We start from the raw sequence: 16518 nt of genomic DNA, 5'->3' as shown, positions 1-16518 counted from the left end.
AAAGCTGGCACCAAATTCTGAAGTCCACATATGCACAATGAAGCTTGGAAATCCCAAACTGAACCAAGGAATGGTTATCCAGTTGAGCAATTAGTGTTGTTTTTAAAGTATTGTTGAATGAGGTGCAACTGGACATTACTTCACAATTACTGATGAATGACCACTCTGGCCTTGAAAAATGAATTTTATCATTGTGGAATGTCACATTTCTCCAAATTGTAATTTTAAATTCTCTTAAATTTCATGTTTCAGCTTCCTTAATCCTACATGCCCTGATTGTTTGTTTGTTTGTTTGTTTGTTTATTTTCCTCTCTGTTAAAATTTGGTGTAGTTTGCTTAAAATTAGTCACAAGTAGGCTTATAGTAAGACCACAATGAAGTTACTGTGAAAATCCCCTTAGTCGCCACACTCCAGTGCCTGTTCGGGTACACTGAGGGAGAATTTAGAACTGTCAGTGTACCTAACCAGGGTGTCTTTTGGACTGTGGGAGGAAGCCGGAGCACTGGAGGAAACCCAAGCAGACATGGGGAGAACGTGCAGACTCTGCACAGTGTGACCCAAGCCAGGAATCGGACCCGGGTCCCTGACGCTGAGGCAGCAGTGCTAACCACTGTGCCACCATGCAGCCCCTAGTTAGCTATTTGAGAGAATACTATGGCTGTTTACCCTGTTTGATGACATGATGATTGCACTCCTGGAGATCCTCTTGAATTGGTACTGGATTAAAACTGAGGCTGGGATAAGTTTCATGGTCATCACTCGGCTTTTAATTCCAGATTTTTTTTAAAATTCAGAGTTCATCATCTGCCATGGTGGGATTTGAAGCCAGGTCCCCGATCTTTCCTACAGAAAAAGGGTGCTTTACTTTATATATTGGACACTTTTTGATGCCTGGGAAGGAGTTATAGAATCATGAAATCCCTACAGTGCAGAAGGAGGCAGTTTGGCCCGTTGAGCCTGCACCGACTCTCCGATAAACCATCTCACCCAGGCCTAATCCTGTAATCCCACATGTTTACCCTACTAATCCCACTAACCTACATACCTTTGGACACTAAGGGGCAATTTAACATGGCCAGTCCACTTAACCTGCACACCTTTGGACCATGGGACCAAATTGGAGCACCTGGAGGAAACCCACGCAGACATGGGGAGAATGTGACAACTTCACACAGTCGCCCAAGATCAGAATTGGATGCATGTACTGGTGCTGTGAGGCAGCAGAGCTGGCCATTGTGCCACTGTGCCATCTGAGACCCTATTGGTATTTATAGGGAGCCAGTGAGATTGTCAGTATATGCAGTGACATCTGTTGGAAAGCTTTGAGTGCACTAATATGAATAAATACAGGAGCAGGAACAAAGTCTGCCGTGCAGCTTATTTATTTTGTTATAATAAATGTCCAGGAATCTCAGTAAAAATTATTACCCCAACGTCTCACTGAAGTTTTTATTGTAATGACGTTGCATTGTAGCCTATGATCATCTGGGATGCGTTGATCTCAGTGAGGTCAACAGGGCATTTAGACTTGGCTGTTTGAACAGAGCTCTTGTCCTGCAGAATTTCTAAACTGCGTTTCAATTTTGCCTTCCTCTTTGCTCCTCTTGTTAAATGTTGCTTTGTCGGCTTGCGGTTCTGAATTGGAGACATTCAATTCAAACCAAACAGTGCAACCGCTTCAAAGCAAGTGGGAGTTGATGAGTTTTGTCTTTTGGGCAAACCCTGGCAATTAGCATTTGACCATAACACTGGAGGCTTTGTGAAAATTCACTAGACCATGTCTTTGCTTTGTACAGTACCTGGTTGCAAGTAAGACTGGCAGTGGATTGGTAGCTGTCAACTCAATCCAGCATGTGAAATGATTTCCAGGACTGTGACTTTTGCTAGAAGCTGGTGAGGGACTAAAGATCCTGTGAAATGCATCAACTGGTGAAAAATTAAGCAAAAGTTATTCTGCCGCAGTGGAAATGCAACATTAATTGACCATTATTAGAAAAGTACTCCAAAAGCTGTTAGTAAAATTTGGTTGGTAAATTTTCCTCCCAGTAATTTATCAAATGGATTTTACAATAATGGACTTGAATTTTTTTTTCTTTTGATCATTTGATTCAGAATTTTTTTATTCATTCGTGGGACATGAGCATTGCTGGCTGGCCAGCATTTATTGCCCATTCCCTATCAGCCATTTGAGGGCAGTTAAGAGTCACCTACATTAGTGAGGGCGCAGCTGGAGTACGGTGTGCAGTTTTGGTCGCCGCACTTACGCAAGGATATTTTGGCCTTGGAGGGAGTGTAGAGGAGGTTTACTAGGCTGATACAGGAGTTGAGGGGGTTGAGCTATGAGGAGAGGCTGAATAAACTAGGCTTGTACTCGTTAGAGTTTAGAAGAATGAGGGGAGATCTCATTGAGACGTATAAGATGATGAATGGGATGGATAGGATAGAGGTGGAGAGGCTCTTCCTGCTCAGAAAGGACAGTAGGACTAGAGGGCACAGCCTGAAGATAAAGGGGGGGGGGGCGGTTTAGAACTAAGTTGAGGAGGAACTTCTTCACTCAAAGGGTGGTGAATCTCTGGAATTCTCTGCCCGTTGAAGTGGTGGAGGCTGCCTCGCTAAATATATTTAAGATGCGGGTTGATAGGTTTTTGATAGGCAAGGGGATTTTGGGTTATGGGGAGAGGGCGGGAATGTGGAACTGAGCCACGACAGATCAGCCATGATCTTATTGAATGGCGGAGCAGACTCGAAGGGCTAGATGGCCTACTCCTCCTATTTCTTATGTTCTTATTACTGTAGGTCTGGAGTCACATGTAGGCCAGACTGGGTAAGGACAGCAGATTTCCTTCCCTAAAGGACATTAGTGAACTAGATGGGTTTTTCTGACAATTGACAATGGTCATCAGTAGATTCTTGATTCTAGATTTTTTTATTGAATTCAAATTCCACCATCTGCTGTGGCGGGATTTGAACCCAGGTGCCCAGAACATTAGCTGAGTTTCTAGATTAATAGTCTAGTGATAATACCACTAGGCTGTCACCTTCCCAATTATGTCATATCTTTGGAACTTTGTTTAGATTAAGTCCTTTGAACTGTAGAAAGTTAAAGTAATGGGGATAACAGGCCTGCCTCTAATGGAGGATGCTATTTTAAAGTTTGTTTATTTGTGTCACAGGTAGGGTTATGTTAACATTGCTATGAAGTTACTGTGAAAATCCTCTAATGCCTGTTCAGGTATACTGAGGACGAATTTAGCATGGCCAATTCACTCAACCAACGCATCTTTCAGATTGTGGGAGGAATCCAGAGCACCCGGAGGAAACTCATGCAGACGCAGGGAGAATGTGCACACTCCGCACAGACAGTGACCCAAGCCGGGAATCAAACACGGGTCCCTGATGCTGTGAGGCAGCAGTGCTAACCACTCTGCCACCATGCCGCCCCATTTTGAGGTGATACACTAAGAAGAATTGCACAATAAATTGGTGTGTATTAATTTAGGTGTACACTTGTCATTTTGACATGATGTAATAACTTTTGATTAATTTTAAAAGGTTTGCACCTTATTCAAGTACATATTCCACATGAATTGGCAAGTCACTACAATAGGGCTGTTAAAATGAACAGTTATATATAACAGTGTGAAGGGTGCTGGCGACAGTGTTGATAACTTTCCTGTTGAATTGGTACTGGAAATTTTTAAGAGGATAGGTGCTGTAGTAGTCTTGCAATTCCGTGTTGACGTATGACTGATCTTCTCAAGTGGTATTCTGGGACTGGGCTGACTGTAGAAGGCTGGGATGGCTGGAAGGCAGACCTTGTAGAAAGTGGTTACATATCTCCTGGCTGCCCTCAGATCTATGCGCAACGCCTTTTAATAGTGTCTTTATCTGATTGTTGCCTTGTGAAATTCAGATAAGGGAAGCAATGTATGATGCGCATTGCAACCAACAATGTGTCTAGCCGATTTACCAGAGACTGGGGGAGTGGAGAGGCTGGGGGAGAGGGGAGAAAGCTCGTGTTGGGGGGTGGGGGGGGAAGGTGGGGGCTGGGGAATAGGGGAAAAATATAGTTACTTTATTAATCACACATAAGGCTTGTATTAACACTGCAGTGAACTTACTATGAAATTCCCCGAGTCACCACACTCAAGCACCTGTTCGGGTCAATGCACCTAATCCCGTCCTTCAGAATGTGGGAGCACCCGGAGGAAACCCATGCAGACACGGGGAGGATGGGGGGAGCTAGGCAACAGGCTTTCTCGTACGGTGTGGGTAACGCAGTCATATCTTGGATATATTTGATACAAAACAAATCTATAGGTAATTGGGATTTAAAATATTTAAATTGGGATTTTCATTAAAACTTGAGATGGTCAAAAGCTTGAGATGCAGAGACAGTGTAAGTATCAATATTGACCAATTGTCCTTTTAATTTGTTTCAAAATATTGAAATTAGATTAAATAAAACAATCAGTGCTCAAATATGTTGCTCAGGTTTTTTCTGTGTTTATTTTGTCAACTTTTGGAGTGTAAAGAAAACAGATCTTCTGTTTAAAGAAAACAGATTGGGTGTCACAGTGATTAGCTGTGCTGCCTCACAGCGCCAGGAACCCGGTTCAATTCCAGCCTTGTCAAGTTTGCACACTCTCCCTGTGTCTGTATGGGTTTTTTCTCTGGGTGCTCTAGTTTCCTCCCAGAGTCCAAAGATGTGCAGGTTAGATGGATTGGCCATGCTAAATTGCCCCTTAGTCTCCAGGGAGATTAGCAGGGTAAATAGTGAGGTGATGGGGATAGGGCATTGGGGGGATTGTTGTTGATGCGGCCTTGATGGGCTGAATGGCCTCTTTCTGCACTGTAGGGATTCTATGATTTAATGATCTGGCCTCATTTAGAAGTGGTTTGGAAATGTAAAGAATTGAATGTCTACAATTTAAAGTGGAGATAAACGGCCATCTGTAAACTTGGTGAAAGAAACTTTCTGTACAGCGCATTCTGCAATCCAGAATGTCCAAAAGTTCTTAAAACTATTGGAGTAATTTTGAAGTGCAGTCAGTGTCATAATCAAGGAAAAACAGCAGCCAGTTTATGCACAGCAAGATCCCACAAACAGCTGTGTCGTGATGACCAGGTAATCCGTTTAGTGAGGGTGGCACAGTGGTTAGCACTGCTACCTCATAGCACCAGAGACCTGGTTCAATTCCGGACTCGGGTCACTGTGTGGAGTTTGCATATTCTCCCCGGGTCTGCGTGGGTTTCCTCCGGGTGCTCCGGTTTCCTCCCACAGTCCGAAGATGTGCGGGTTAGATTGATTAGCTGTGCTAAATTGACTCTTAATGTCGAGGGATTAGCAGGGTAACTGTGGGGTTATGGGGGTACAGCCTGGTTGGGATTGTGGTCGGTGCTGATTCAATGGGCTGAATGGCCTCCTCCTGCACTGTAGGAATTCTGTGTTGGCTGAGAGATAAGTATTAGCCAGGGCAGCAGGAGAACTCTGCCTCTTGGGACCAGTGAGATGGGAACTTTTGTTACCTGAGAAGGCATCTGTTTTTAATAGCTCATCAGATAGCAGATACCTCATTGTGCCAACTTCATTTGTTATGTTTCTGGAGAGGGGCATGGAACAGCAATCCTCTGAATAAGAATTAATAAATGTGGCTCGCATAGGTTGCATTTTATGAAATTTGATTGTCACCTGTATTGGGGAACAATCTGAAGTATTTTATTGTGTGCTATACAGATAAAGTAAACCGTTCATAGAGTACATAGGGCAGAAGGAAAGGAAAGGGTGCAAAATGGAGTGTTACAGTCATAGCTAGGTTGTCGAGAAAGATCAGCTTAATATAAGGTAGGTCCATTCAAAAGTCTGACAGCAGGGAAGAAGCTATTCTTGAGTCAGTTGGTATGTGTTCTGAGACTTTTGTATCTTTTGCCTGATGGAAGAAGGTGGAAGAGAGAACGTCCGGGGTGTGTGGGGCCCTTGATTATGCTGGCTGCTTTTCCAAGGCAGCGGGAAGTTAGATGGAGTCAGTGGATGAGAGGCTCGCATATGTGATGGACTGAGCTTCATTCATGACCCTTTGTAATTTCTTGCGGTCTTGGTCAGTGCAAGAGCCATGCCAAGCTGTGATATATCCTGAAAGGATACTTTCTATGATGCATATAAAAGTTGGTGGGAATCTGTGTATTTTTTTCATTCATGGGACGTGGGCATCACTGTCTCGCCAGCATTTAGTGTCCATCCCTAATTGCCCTTGAGAGGTGGTGAGCTGCCTTCTTGAATCACTGCAGTCCACATGTTATGGGTTGATCCACAATGCTGTTAGGGAGGAAATTCCAGAATTTTGGCCCCAGCGACTGCGAACGCACGGCCGATATATTTCCAAGTCAGGATGGTGGGTGGCTTGGAGGGGAACTTGCAGGTGGTGGTGTTCCCGTGTATCTGCTGCCCTTGTCATTCTAGATGGAAGTAATTGTGGGTTTGGGAAGGTGCTGTCTAAGGATCTTTAGTGAATTGCTGCAGTGCATCTTGTAGATAGTAGTCACTGCTGCTACTGAGCGTTAGTGGTGAAGGAATTGAATGTTTGTGGTTCCAATCAAGCAGGGCTGCTTTCTTATGGATGGTGTCAAGCTGCTTGAATGTTGTTGGAGCTGCACTCATCCAGGCAAGTGGGGAGTATTTCATCACACTCCTGACTTGTGCCTTATTGATAGATGGTGGATAGGCTTTGGAGAGTCAGAAGTGAGTTATCGCAGTATTCCTAACCTCTGTATATTCATTTTTTGTTGGGAAGAAAGTTACACAATGTACTAGTGGAATACTAATGCTCTGCATGTTTCTGTGGGGGCAGGGTGCTAGTTGAAAGTTTGTTCCAGGCATATCTCCATGTTTCATCTCCTGAGACCAGGAAGCAATGCCGAGATTTTGTTAGGAACGTTGTGACTATTTATAATGTGACATTCACTCGTGGTGTTGCCAGATAACTAGCTGGAGACATTATCTGAGCCACACATACATTGAATCATTTATCGTGATACATCTCATACACTCTCCTACGCCCCCCACCCGCTTCATTCTTCAGGGAACTACTTAATTGAGGAATGTTCTGAACTATGCATTGAGATTTTGACAAACATGCATGACCCAGTGTCCTTGGCTGATTCTGGAATATGCCTCATTCATGGACTGATTTGTAGAGACATATTCCATGCCATAAGACCAAAAGATACAGCAGCAGAATTGTGCCATTTGGTCCATCGAGTCCATAGCTGATATTCTCATCCCCATTCTCCTGCCTTCTCCCTGTAACCCTTGAAATGCAATCACTCTCTTCCACCGCAAAGACTTAGTATTGCTGCACAATCTTTTTCTTTAAAACCTACCTTTTACTGTAGCCACTACCAGGGTCCAAGGTGGAGAATATTCATTTATACGTCAAGGCTGTTGAGTTCGTCTCTGCAGTGCTGTCAGTTAGTCTTCTACCTTGTTGGTTAAGTGTTAACTTTTTTCCCCTCTTTCTGATTAGTTACTTCTGAACCTGTCAATTGCAGGAATGTAATGACTCATTTGACAAAAAGGCTCGCTTTGTGACTTTTTTTTTATTGGTCACCTATCTGTTTCCCTTGCTGATTGTTCTAATAGACTTCACCTCAATATTTTACCCGACGTACCTTAACTCACCCCACAGTCACAGTACAGCTGTCGCTTGGTACTTGAGTGCAAGCTGCCCCAATTGAGGACTGAGTTCTGTGCCAAGCAAATACACTTCAGTTCCAAGGTGGAATGTGGCACAGTGAGTAGCACTGCTGCCTTACGACGCCAGGGACTTGGGTTCAATTCCCGGCATGGGTCACTATCTGTGTGGAATTTGCACGTTCTCCTCATGTCTGCATGAGTTTCCTCCAGGTGCTCCAGTTTCCTGCCACAGTGTGAAGGACTTGCTGGTTAGGCGCATTGGCCATGCTAAATTCTCCCTCGATGTATCCGAACAGGCGCCGGAGTGTGGTGACTAAGGGATTTTCACAATGTTAATGTAAGCCTACTTGTGACTAATAAATATACATACAAGTCAACAGCTTAGCCTCCATTGCAATGCAAACGTAACAGTGCAGTTGTACTTTCAGGCTATTGCAACATATTAGAACATGCTGATGTTAAGATGTATGGGGGTAGGAAAAGACTTGTGTGGTGCATGTACATGGACCAGTTGGAGTGAATGCTGCATTTCTGTAGCATATTGTGTGAAACTGAACAACTTCAGTGTAATTCCCAAAATCTTCAGGCGATCCCAGATCCTGAAATTTCCTTTAGCCAACTTACGGCCTTACTGCAACCCAAACTTTGCAGCTTCCTCACATGCTATTGCTCTAACCTGACTGCCTGTCGCTTCCACGCACACCTCTCCCTACTTCCCAGCACCCGCCCAATCCATTTGCACACCCCGTGTAAATTCTGCTTCAGTCGTGGTCTCACTGAAGGTGGTGACGGCTCGAGGAGCAGGATAGCTTCACCTCCTGTTCCTCAGGTTTTTAAGTATTCAATTGGGCAATTGAACTGAGTTACAAAGACATAATTAAGTACGTAATGGGCCTTGATGTGGAGATGCCAGTGTTGGACTGGGGTGGGCACAGTAAAAAGTGTCTCAATACCAAGTTAAAGTCCAACAGGTTTATTTGGAATCATGAGCTTTCGGAGCGCTACTCCTTCATCTCCTGCTCCTTCGTCCGCTCGCCTGATGAAGGAGCAACTCATGATTCAAATAAACTTATTGAACTTCAAGCTGATGTTATGAGACTTATTAATATAATGGGCCTTGCAAGGGAGAGGGAGACCTGAATCCTTACAATGTATTTGTTTGACACATCAATCTCAATATCGTTCTTCATCTTTCCCCCCTCAGGGTCGTCGAGCAGTAAGATTCCAAATCAAGCAACGCCAAAGAAAAATGGAGTCAAGAATGGACCAATGAAAAATAAAGACGACGAATGTTTTGGGGATGGAATTGAAGTAATTCTTGACACGGACTTTGATTTTGAAGGCAATCTAGCACTCTTTGACAAAGCAGCCGTGTTTGAGGAGATAGATACTTTCGAGAGGAGGAACGGAACGCGGTCCCGGGGCACCCCCAATGAGAAGCCGACGCGATATCGCCATGATGAGAACATCCTGGAATCTGAGCCTATTGTCTACAGGCAAATCACAGTGCCACAGCACAGTGGCAAAGAATATTGCACTGGTGAGACTAACTGCAGTTTTAAATCGATTTAATTGAGAGAAAGGAAGACTCAAATTTAAGCAGATGTGTGTTCAGTGAATTGGTGCATTTGTACCCCTTTTAACTTGTTACCGGGGCAGCACAGTGATTAGCACTGCTGCCTCTCAGCCCCAGATCCCGGGTTTAATTCCGGCTTCAGGTGACTGCGCGAAGTCTGCACATTCTCCCCTGTGTCTCTGTGGGTTTCACCAGGGTACTCCAGTTTCGTCCCACATTCTGAAAGACATGCAGATTAGGTGCATTGACCCCAATAGGCACTGGACTGTGGCAACTAGGGGAATTTCACAGTAACTTCATTGCAGTGTGAAGTTAATTGTGGCTAATAAATAAACTTGTTCTAAGATACTTCTGTTGAAAAATCTGAAACAACATATTCCTTCTCAGTTCTTGACCCATTAGAATATTGGTAATGTGGGTTGGTTGTGTAAGTTTAAATTTTAAGTTTATTTATTAGTGTCACAAGTAGGCTTACAGTAACACTGCAGTGAAGTTGCTGTGAAAATTCCCTAGTCACCATACACCAGCGCCTGTTTGGGTACATTGAGGGAGAATTTAGCATGGCCAATGCACCTAACCAGCATGTCTTTCAGACTGTTGTTGGAAACTGGAGGAAACCAAAGCAGAAACAAGAAGAAGGTGCAAACTTTGCACGGTCAGTGATTCAAGCTGGGAATCAAACTGGGTTCTGGCGCTTTGAGGCAGCAGTACTAACTACTGTGGCACTGCACTGCTTTCATGCTACTGTGCTGCCTTCTTGCAGGCCCCTTCATAGCATCTCCTAATGTCCATTCTTCATTTTGGCCAACAACTGGAGGTACAACTTGCTGAGACTGCGTTATTCGTATTTGGATGGAATTCTTCACCCCTCGCTGATAATTATCCAATTTACAACAATCTTGTATTGTGGGCTGGCTTGGGTTAATGGGGGAGAGGTGGATGGGAGAAGTATCTTCATGAATGTTGTTTGCATAATCATAGAATCCCTCCAGTGCAGAAAGAGGCCATTCAACCCATCAAAGCCTACGCTAACAACAATCCCACCCAGTCCCTACCCACGTAACCCCATATACTTAGCCTGCTAATTCCCCTGACACTAAGGAAAAAGTTAGCATGGCCAATCCACCTAACACTCTCATCTTTGGACTGTGGGAGGAAACCGGAACGCCTGGAGGAAACCCACGCAGACACGGGGAGAAGGTGCAACCTCCACACAGACAGTGACCCAAGGCCGGAATTGAACCCAAGTCCTGGGTACTGTGAGGCAGCAGTGCTAACCACTTTGCCACCTTGTTGCCTTTATGTTTATTGCAGCTGGTTTATTGCAATTCACTCTGTATTAATGAGGAACTCAAAGTGCAGCATGTTCTGTTCTGTCAAGTGTGTGAGATATTACTTGTGGGTTCATGTGGAGGTATTTTCTGAAAGAATCCTTCCCAGGGCCTGAGTGACAAAGTAGAAAGAGCTGAGAAACCATTTTGCTGAAGGGAAATTAAAATTAAACAGAACTAGGACGGAATTTGGGATAAAATTGATCTGTTACCTGGTGGATTAGTAGTGGGCAATCTGCAGTTTGAGGGCCACATGCACCCCACCTTGGTTCTGAGTGTGGCCTCGCAAGACAGTTTGACCTATACCCATGCACAGGGTTACCATATTCTGCTGATTTGATTTATTATTGTCATGTATTAGGGTACAGTGAAAAGTACTTGCGTGCTATACAGACAAAGCATACCATTCATAGAGTACATAGGGGAGAAGGAAAGGAGAGGATGCAGAATATAGTATTATAGCCATAACTAGGATGTCAAGAAAGATCAACTTAATATAAGGTAGGTCCATTCAAAAGTCTGATGGCAGCAGGGAAAAGGGTGTTCTTGAATACTATGTTTTGTCTGTATAGCGCAAGTAGTTTTCACTATATCTTTTTACCCAACAGAAGAAGGTGGAAGAGAATGTGTCCGGGGAATGTTTCCGTCTGTGTTTTTTCTTTCCTGCCAGTATGACTGAAGAGATTCACGTATAAAGTAAGCGGAAAAGTTAAAAGTTTGATGAAAATTCATTAGTGTCACCAGTAAGGCTTACATTAACACCGCAATGAAGTTATTGTGAAATTCTCCTTGTCGCCACACTCCGGCACCTGTTTGGGTCAATGCACCTAACCAGCACATCTGTCAGACTGGGAGGGAACCAAAACACCTGGAGGAAACCCACGCAGACACGGTGAGAATGTGCAGACTGCACACAGACAGTGACCCAAGCTGGGAATCGAACCCGGGTCTCTGGCACTGTGAGGCAGCAGTGCTGACCACCATGCCGCCCGAAGTGAGGTGCGTGCTGATTGCTCACAACATTGACTGTGAGAACTCTGTGCTCCCTCTGTGTCCAAAATGTAAATATTTCTTTTGTCTTCTGGAGTTGATGGTTCTATTAATATATAAATGATTAAGCATTTTTGAGAACTGACGAAATACGTGGCATGTGTTTAATCTTATTCCTGGGGTATATGGTTAATGAACAAGTCCGATTTCAATCTTGCATCCCATTAGATAAGTAGGGTCACTCCTGCGGCCCACTCACTACCCTAGGTTGCCCATCGCTGTGGTAGATTCTCAAGCTTTTGACTTCTACATTAGGCACTTAGGGACAAAGAGGAACATGAGAGAGCGGGGGAAGCTGAGCTCTTCCATTGGCACAGAGATCACTCCTGTGAGTTTGTGTTCACTCTCTGAATCTGAGTTGCAAGCTGCTGAACCAAGTGTTAGGATCAGAACTGTCAGTACTAATGGCCATAAATATTATTAATCTGTCACGAATCACCCACCCCTCATCTCTGATTCCAGAAACCATTGAAATCCAATTCATGACATGACCTTGGTGTTCTTTCTATTGTGTTGTTTCTATATTGTGAAGGGTTTACTTGTTTATTCAATGAGTTTAATCACATGCCCAACAGCTCTTGTTTTTCAATGTTGGATTAGCAAGTCTTTGAGGAAAGAATGGCCAGTAAGTTATAATTAGTATCCAATGCTGTTGGGTTGGTTAGAAGTATGGAGAATTGGATTGGATTCAGAAACCCTGGAAGTCTACGTTGTGTTCCCTGGTAAAATGTATATATGTGGCTATTGGATGTGAAACAGGATTGGGTGTGATGCTTGCCAGAGAGAAACAGCTCTTTAACATGTTGTCTGAAGCTCTGCCATCTCGCCTGCCCTGATTCCGGGGTGGGCGTGGTTCCCAGAACAGAGATCTCCATTGGCCTCAGGTGGAATTTTACAGTCTTGCCAAAAGAGGCTGCAAAACATTTTGTCGCAGTTCCATAGAATCTACAGTGCAGTAAGAGGTCATTTGACCTATTGAGTCTGCACCAACACAATTCCACCCATGCCCTATTCCCATATCCCCACACATTTACCCTGCTAATCCCCTGACACTAAGGGATGATTTAGCATGACCAACCAAACTGACCGGCACATCTTTGGAGTGTGGGAGGAAACCGGAGCACCTGGAGGTGCTGATACGGAGATACGGGGAGAATGTGTGAACTCCGTCCAGACAATGACACGAGGCCGGAATCAAACCCAGGTCCCTGGTGCTGTGAGACGATGGTAGCCGTAATGTGGAGATGCCGGTGTTGGACTGGAGTAAACACAGTAAGAAGTCTCACATCACCAGGTTAAAGTCCAACAGGTTTATTTGGTAGCACGAGCTTTCAAAGTGTTGCGCCTTTTTCAGGTGAGTGAACCTGTTGGACTTTAACCTGGTGTTGTGAGACTTCTTACTGTGTTATGAGACAGCAGTGCTGACCACTGGGCTACCATGCCACCCTACGTTTTTCACATGAAATACTCACTTGCCATGTGGACGATGGGCAACGCATTTTGTCAGGAGTCTGCACCTTAAGTAGAGGAGTGAAAGGTGAAAACTAGTTTTCAGAATTGCTGTCTGAGCTGTTTTGTTCCGTGTCTCAGCTCAGCATCATTTTACACTTTGTTAAATGATAGTTCCAAATGGACTAGATTTCTTTTTAAATGTTGTGGCTTTGTAGCGTCATCGGGCATGTGACAGATTGGTTCAGAAATAATGTACTGGAAAAGGACACTGCTGCAAAACATCTTGTGCCTTAGGCCAGACGAAAGATTACAAACTATTTATAGAATATTGCTTGAGAAATATTTTCCACAAGTCTTTTGTTCATGGTGTGTGGTTGCTGCCAGCACCACTTAGCTTTACGATTGACTCCTTGGGTCTGTTTTTGACACGTTAATTGTGGACAAAAATGGAGTTTATGTACTTGGCCATTGTTGGAATGTTTTCGTCCTGCAGTTCAAACCCACAGAACAGTGGCTACCGAATCACAAGTCCTGAAAGCTTCAATACCCCCCTGCTCTCCCACCCTACCTCATTGATACCAGCTCTCCTTGCCTCCCTTTTGAAACACCTTGAATGGAAACGTCACCTTAATAAAGGGATAAATATCAAATCTTGATTAATGGGCGGCACAGTGGTTAGCACTGCTGCCCCACGTGCCAGGGACCCGGGTTCAATTCCTGACTTGGATCACTGTCTGTCTGTGCTGAGTCTGTACTTTCTCCCCATGTCTGTGTGGGTTTTCCCCCCTCGGTCCGAATGACATGCTGGCTAGGTGCATTAGCCATGCAAAATTCTTCCTTAGTGTACCTGAATAGGCACCAGAGTGTGCGACTAGGGGATTTTCACAGTAACTTCATTGCAGTGTTAATGTAAGCCTACTTGTGACACAAATAAAATGATTGTTCTCTCCCTGTGGTCTTACTTGCTGTGTGGTTGGCCATTCCTTCTTGGAAGGCTTCAGAGCTCAGTCCCATGGATGCGTTTTCCAGGCTTCACTAGACAGTATAAATGTTTGCCAACCACCCCCAGGCCCCCAAGGGTCTGGTGACCAGGCCAGTTGTGGGGCTCCACCCATTTCCTCCTCAACATTGCCCTGAAGAGCCTCGGGGTATTTGTACAGCACTGTGCTATACTTTATATAAATGAAAACTGTTGACTGGGATAATAAAACATCAAAGACTCTGCATTAGACCTGAAGCTTTCCTGAGCAGAATGACTTAGTAGTGTGCTTATATGCTGCATTTACCATTGAGTAGTTGAGAATCTCATGAAGGGCTTGCATGTGTGATGCAAAACGGTGGTGGCATGATGGTTAGCACCACTGCCTCACAGCAGCAAGGACCTGGGTTTGACTCCTGGCTTGGGTCACCGTCTGTATGGACTTTCCACTTTCTCCCCATGTCTGTGTGGGTTTCCTCTGGGTGCTCCAGTTTCCTCCCACAGTCTGAAAGATGTGTGGGTTAGGGTGCATTGGCCGTGCTAAATTCTCCCTCAGTGTACCCAGAAGAGGAGTTTGGCGAATGGGTGATTTTCACAGTAACTTCATTATAGTGTGAATGTAAGCCTACTTGTGGCTAATAAATAAACTTTAACTTTAAACGCAATGCTGATTGTGTCACGAAAGCAGAGCAGTCCTGTGCATTTAGTAATGCTTTGTGCGCTCCCTGTTGTTGGATAACCTTTGTTGGTGGTGTTTGCGTCCTAAGCAAGTGACTCGATAGAAATTCCTACCGTTGCTCCTTTGATCCACTTTGAGTGTGGACAAGGTGGTTGGCACGGAGGAGTTTGGTTTCAGGTGTGCCTCTGGGCTCCTACCTACCACTTCCCTTGTTGGAGGCAGCAGCTGAATTTGTTTTGTCTGGTCGTGTGATACAAATGTTTCATCCGTTTGTTTATTATGGGAAGGGCTGAACTGTTGCTGGGAGAAGAGATAGTTTTTCTTGCGGGTAGTGGGGGCTGCCCGGTTGACTGCAATGAGAAGGATTTGGCTGCTTTGTTTAAGAAGGGAGTTAACTAAGAATTTTTAACCCCCTCTTCTAAAGACTGCTTCAGATATTAGAAGCAGTTCTATATTCTGCAGTCACATTGACGAGCAATGTTATGCAATTGCTGTTTTGTCCACTAAGTTCGTTGTCTGTGATTCCACATTCAAACCCTTAGACTCACAGTCTCTCATGTTGCCTTTTCCCCTGTATCCATTCTTTCCCCAGTTTCCATTATTTGCCTGTTTCAAGGCCAGATTCCCAGTCCTAAGCTTAGAAATGCAGAAAATATAAGCAGGAGTAGGTGATTTGGCCCTTCTAGCCTGCTTTACCATTGATTTTGATTATGGCTGAACATCAAATTCAATATCCTGATACTGCCAGCTGGTGGTACAGTGGTTAGCATTGCTTGCCCCACAGTGCCAGGGGCCCAGGTTCGATTCCTGGTTTGGGTCACTGTGTGCATGTTCTCCCTGTGTCCACGTGGGCTCCCTTCAGATGCTCCAGTTTCTTCCCACAGTACGAAAGATGTGCTGGTTAAGTGAGTGCCATGTTAAGTTACCCCTGTGTACCCAAACAGGCGCTGGAGTGTGGCAACTAGGGGATTTTCACAGAAATTTTATTGCATTGTTAATGGGGTAAGCCTACTTGTGACACAAATTTAAACTTAAAAAAAAACTACCCCCCCCATATCTCTTGATCCCTTTAGCCCCAAGAGCTATATCTAATTTCTTCTTGAAATCAGACAACACTTTGGCCTCACTACTTTCTGTAGTAGTGAATTCCAAACTTTCACTACCCTCTGGGTGAAGAAATTTCTCCTCACCTCAGTTCTAAAAGGTTTACCCCTTATTCTCAAACTATGACCCCCTAGTTCTGGACTCCCCCACTATTGGGAACGTTCTTCCTGAATCTACCCTGTCTAGAATTTTAAGTTTCTGAGATCCCCTCTCACTCTTCTAAACTCCAATGAATACAATCCTAACCAATTTAGTCTATCTCTTGGGCTGCGTGATGGCACACAGCTGCCTCAAGTGCCAGGGAACCAGGTTCAATTGCGGCCTCAGGTCACTGTCTTTGTGGAGTTTGCACCTTCTCCCTGTATCTGTGTGGGTTTCCTCTGGTTTCCTCCCACAGTTCAAAGATGTGCGCATTAGGTTGATTGGCCATGCTAAAACGCCCCTTAGCGTCAGGAGATTAGCAGGGTAAATAGGTGGAGTTACAGGAATAGGACCGCTGGGATTGTAGTTGTTGCAGTCGTGATGGGCCAAATGGCCGCCTCCTGCACTGTGGGATTCTATGATTGCTCACCAGAGAAACAAGGGATCCAGCAAAGGAGGTTAATAGCAGGTGGATATGGTGTTGGTGGGCACTGGCAACAGTGGAGAGAGGG

The 16518-nt window shown here is 44.5% G+C and overlaps 1 protein-coding gene across 1 annotated transcript in view; it reads left to right on the top strand.

Moving 5' to 3' along the window:
- The window catches only part of edc3 (enhancer of mRNA decapping 3 homolog (S. cerevisiae)), a 132063-nt gene that overhangs the window by 52771 nt on the left and 62774 nt on the right, over positions 1 to 16518 (top strand). The window contains exon 4 of the mRNA XM_080215996.1: positions 8899 to 9234. Coding sequence (XP_080072122.1) covers positions 8899 to 9234 — 336 coding nt within the window. The remainder of the gene's footprint in view (positions 1 to 8898; positions 9235 to 16518) is intronic.

Source organism: Carcharhinus amblyrhynchos, chromosome 32 (genome assembly GCF_965287045.1).
Source record: "Carcharhinus amblyrhynchos chromosome 32, sCarAmb.v2.hapA, whole genome shotgun sequence".
Lineage (NCBI taxonomy): Eukaryota > Metazoa > Chordata > Chondrichthyes > Carcharhiniformes > Carcharhinidae > Carcharhinus > Carcharhinus amblyrhynchos.
This window is presented reverse-complemented; position numbering and strand designations above follow the sequence as displayed.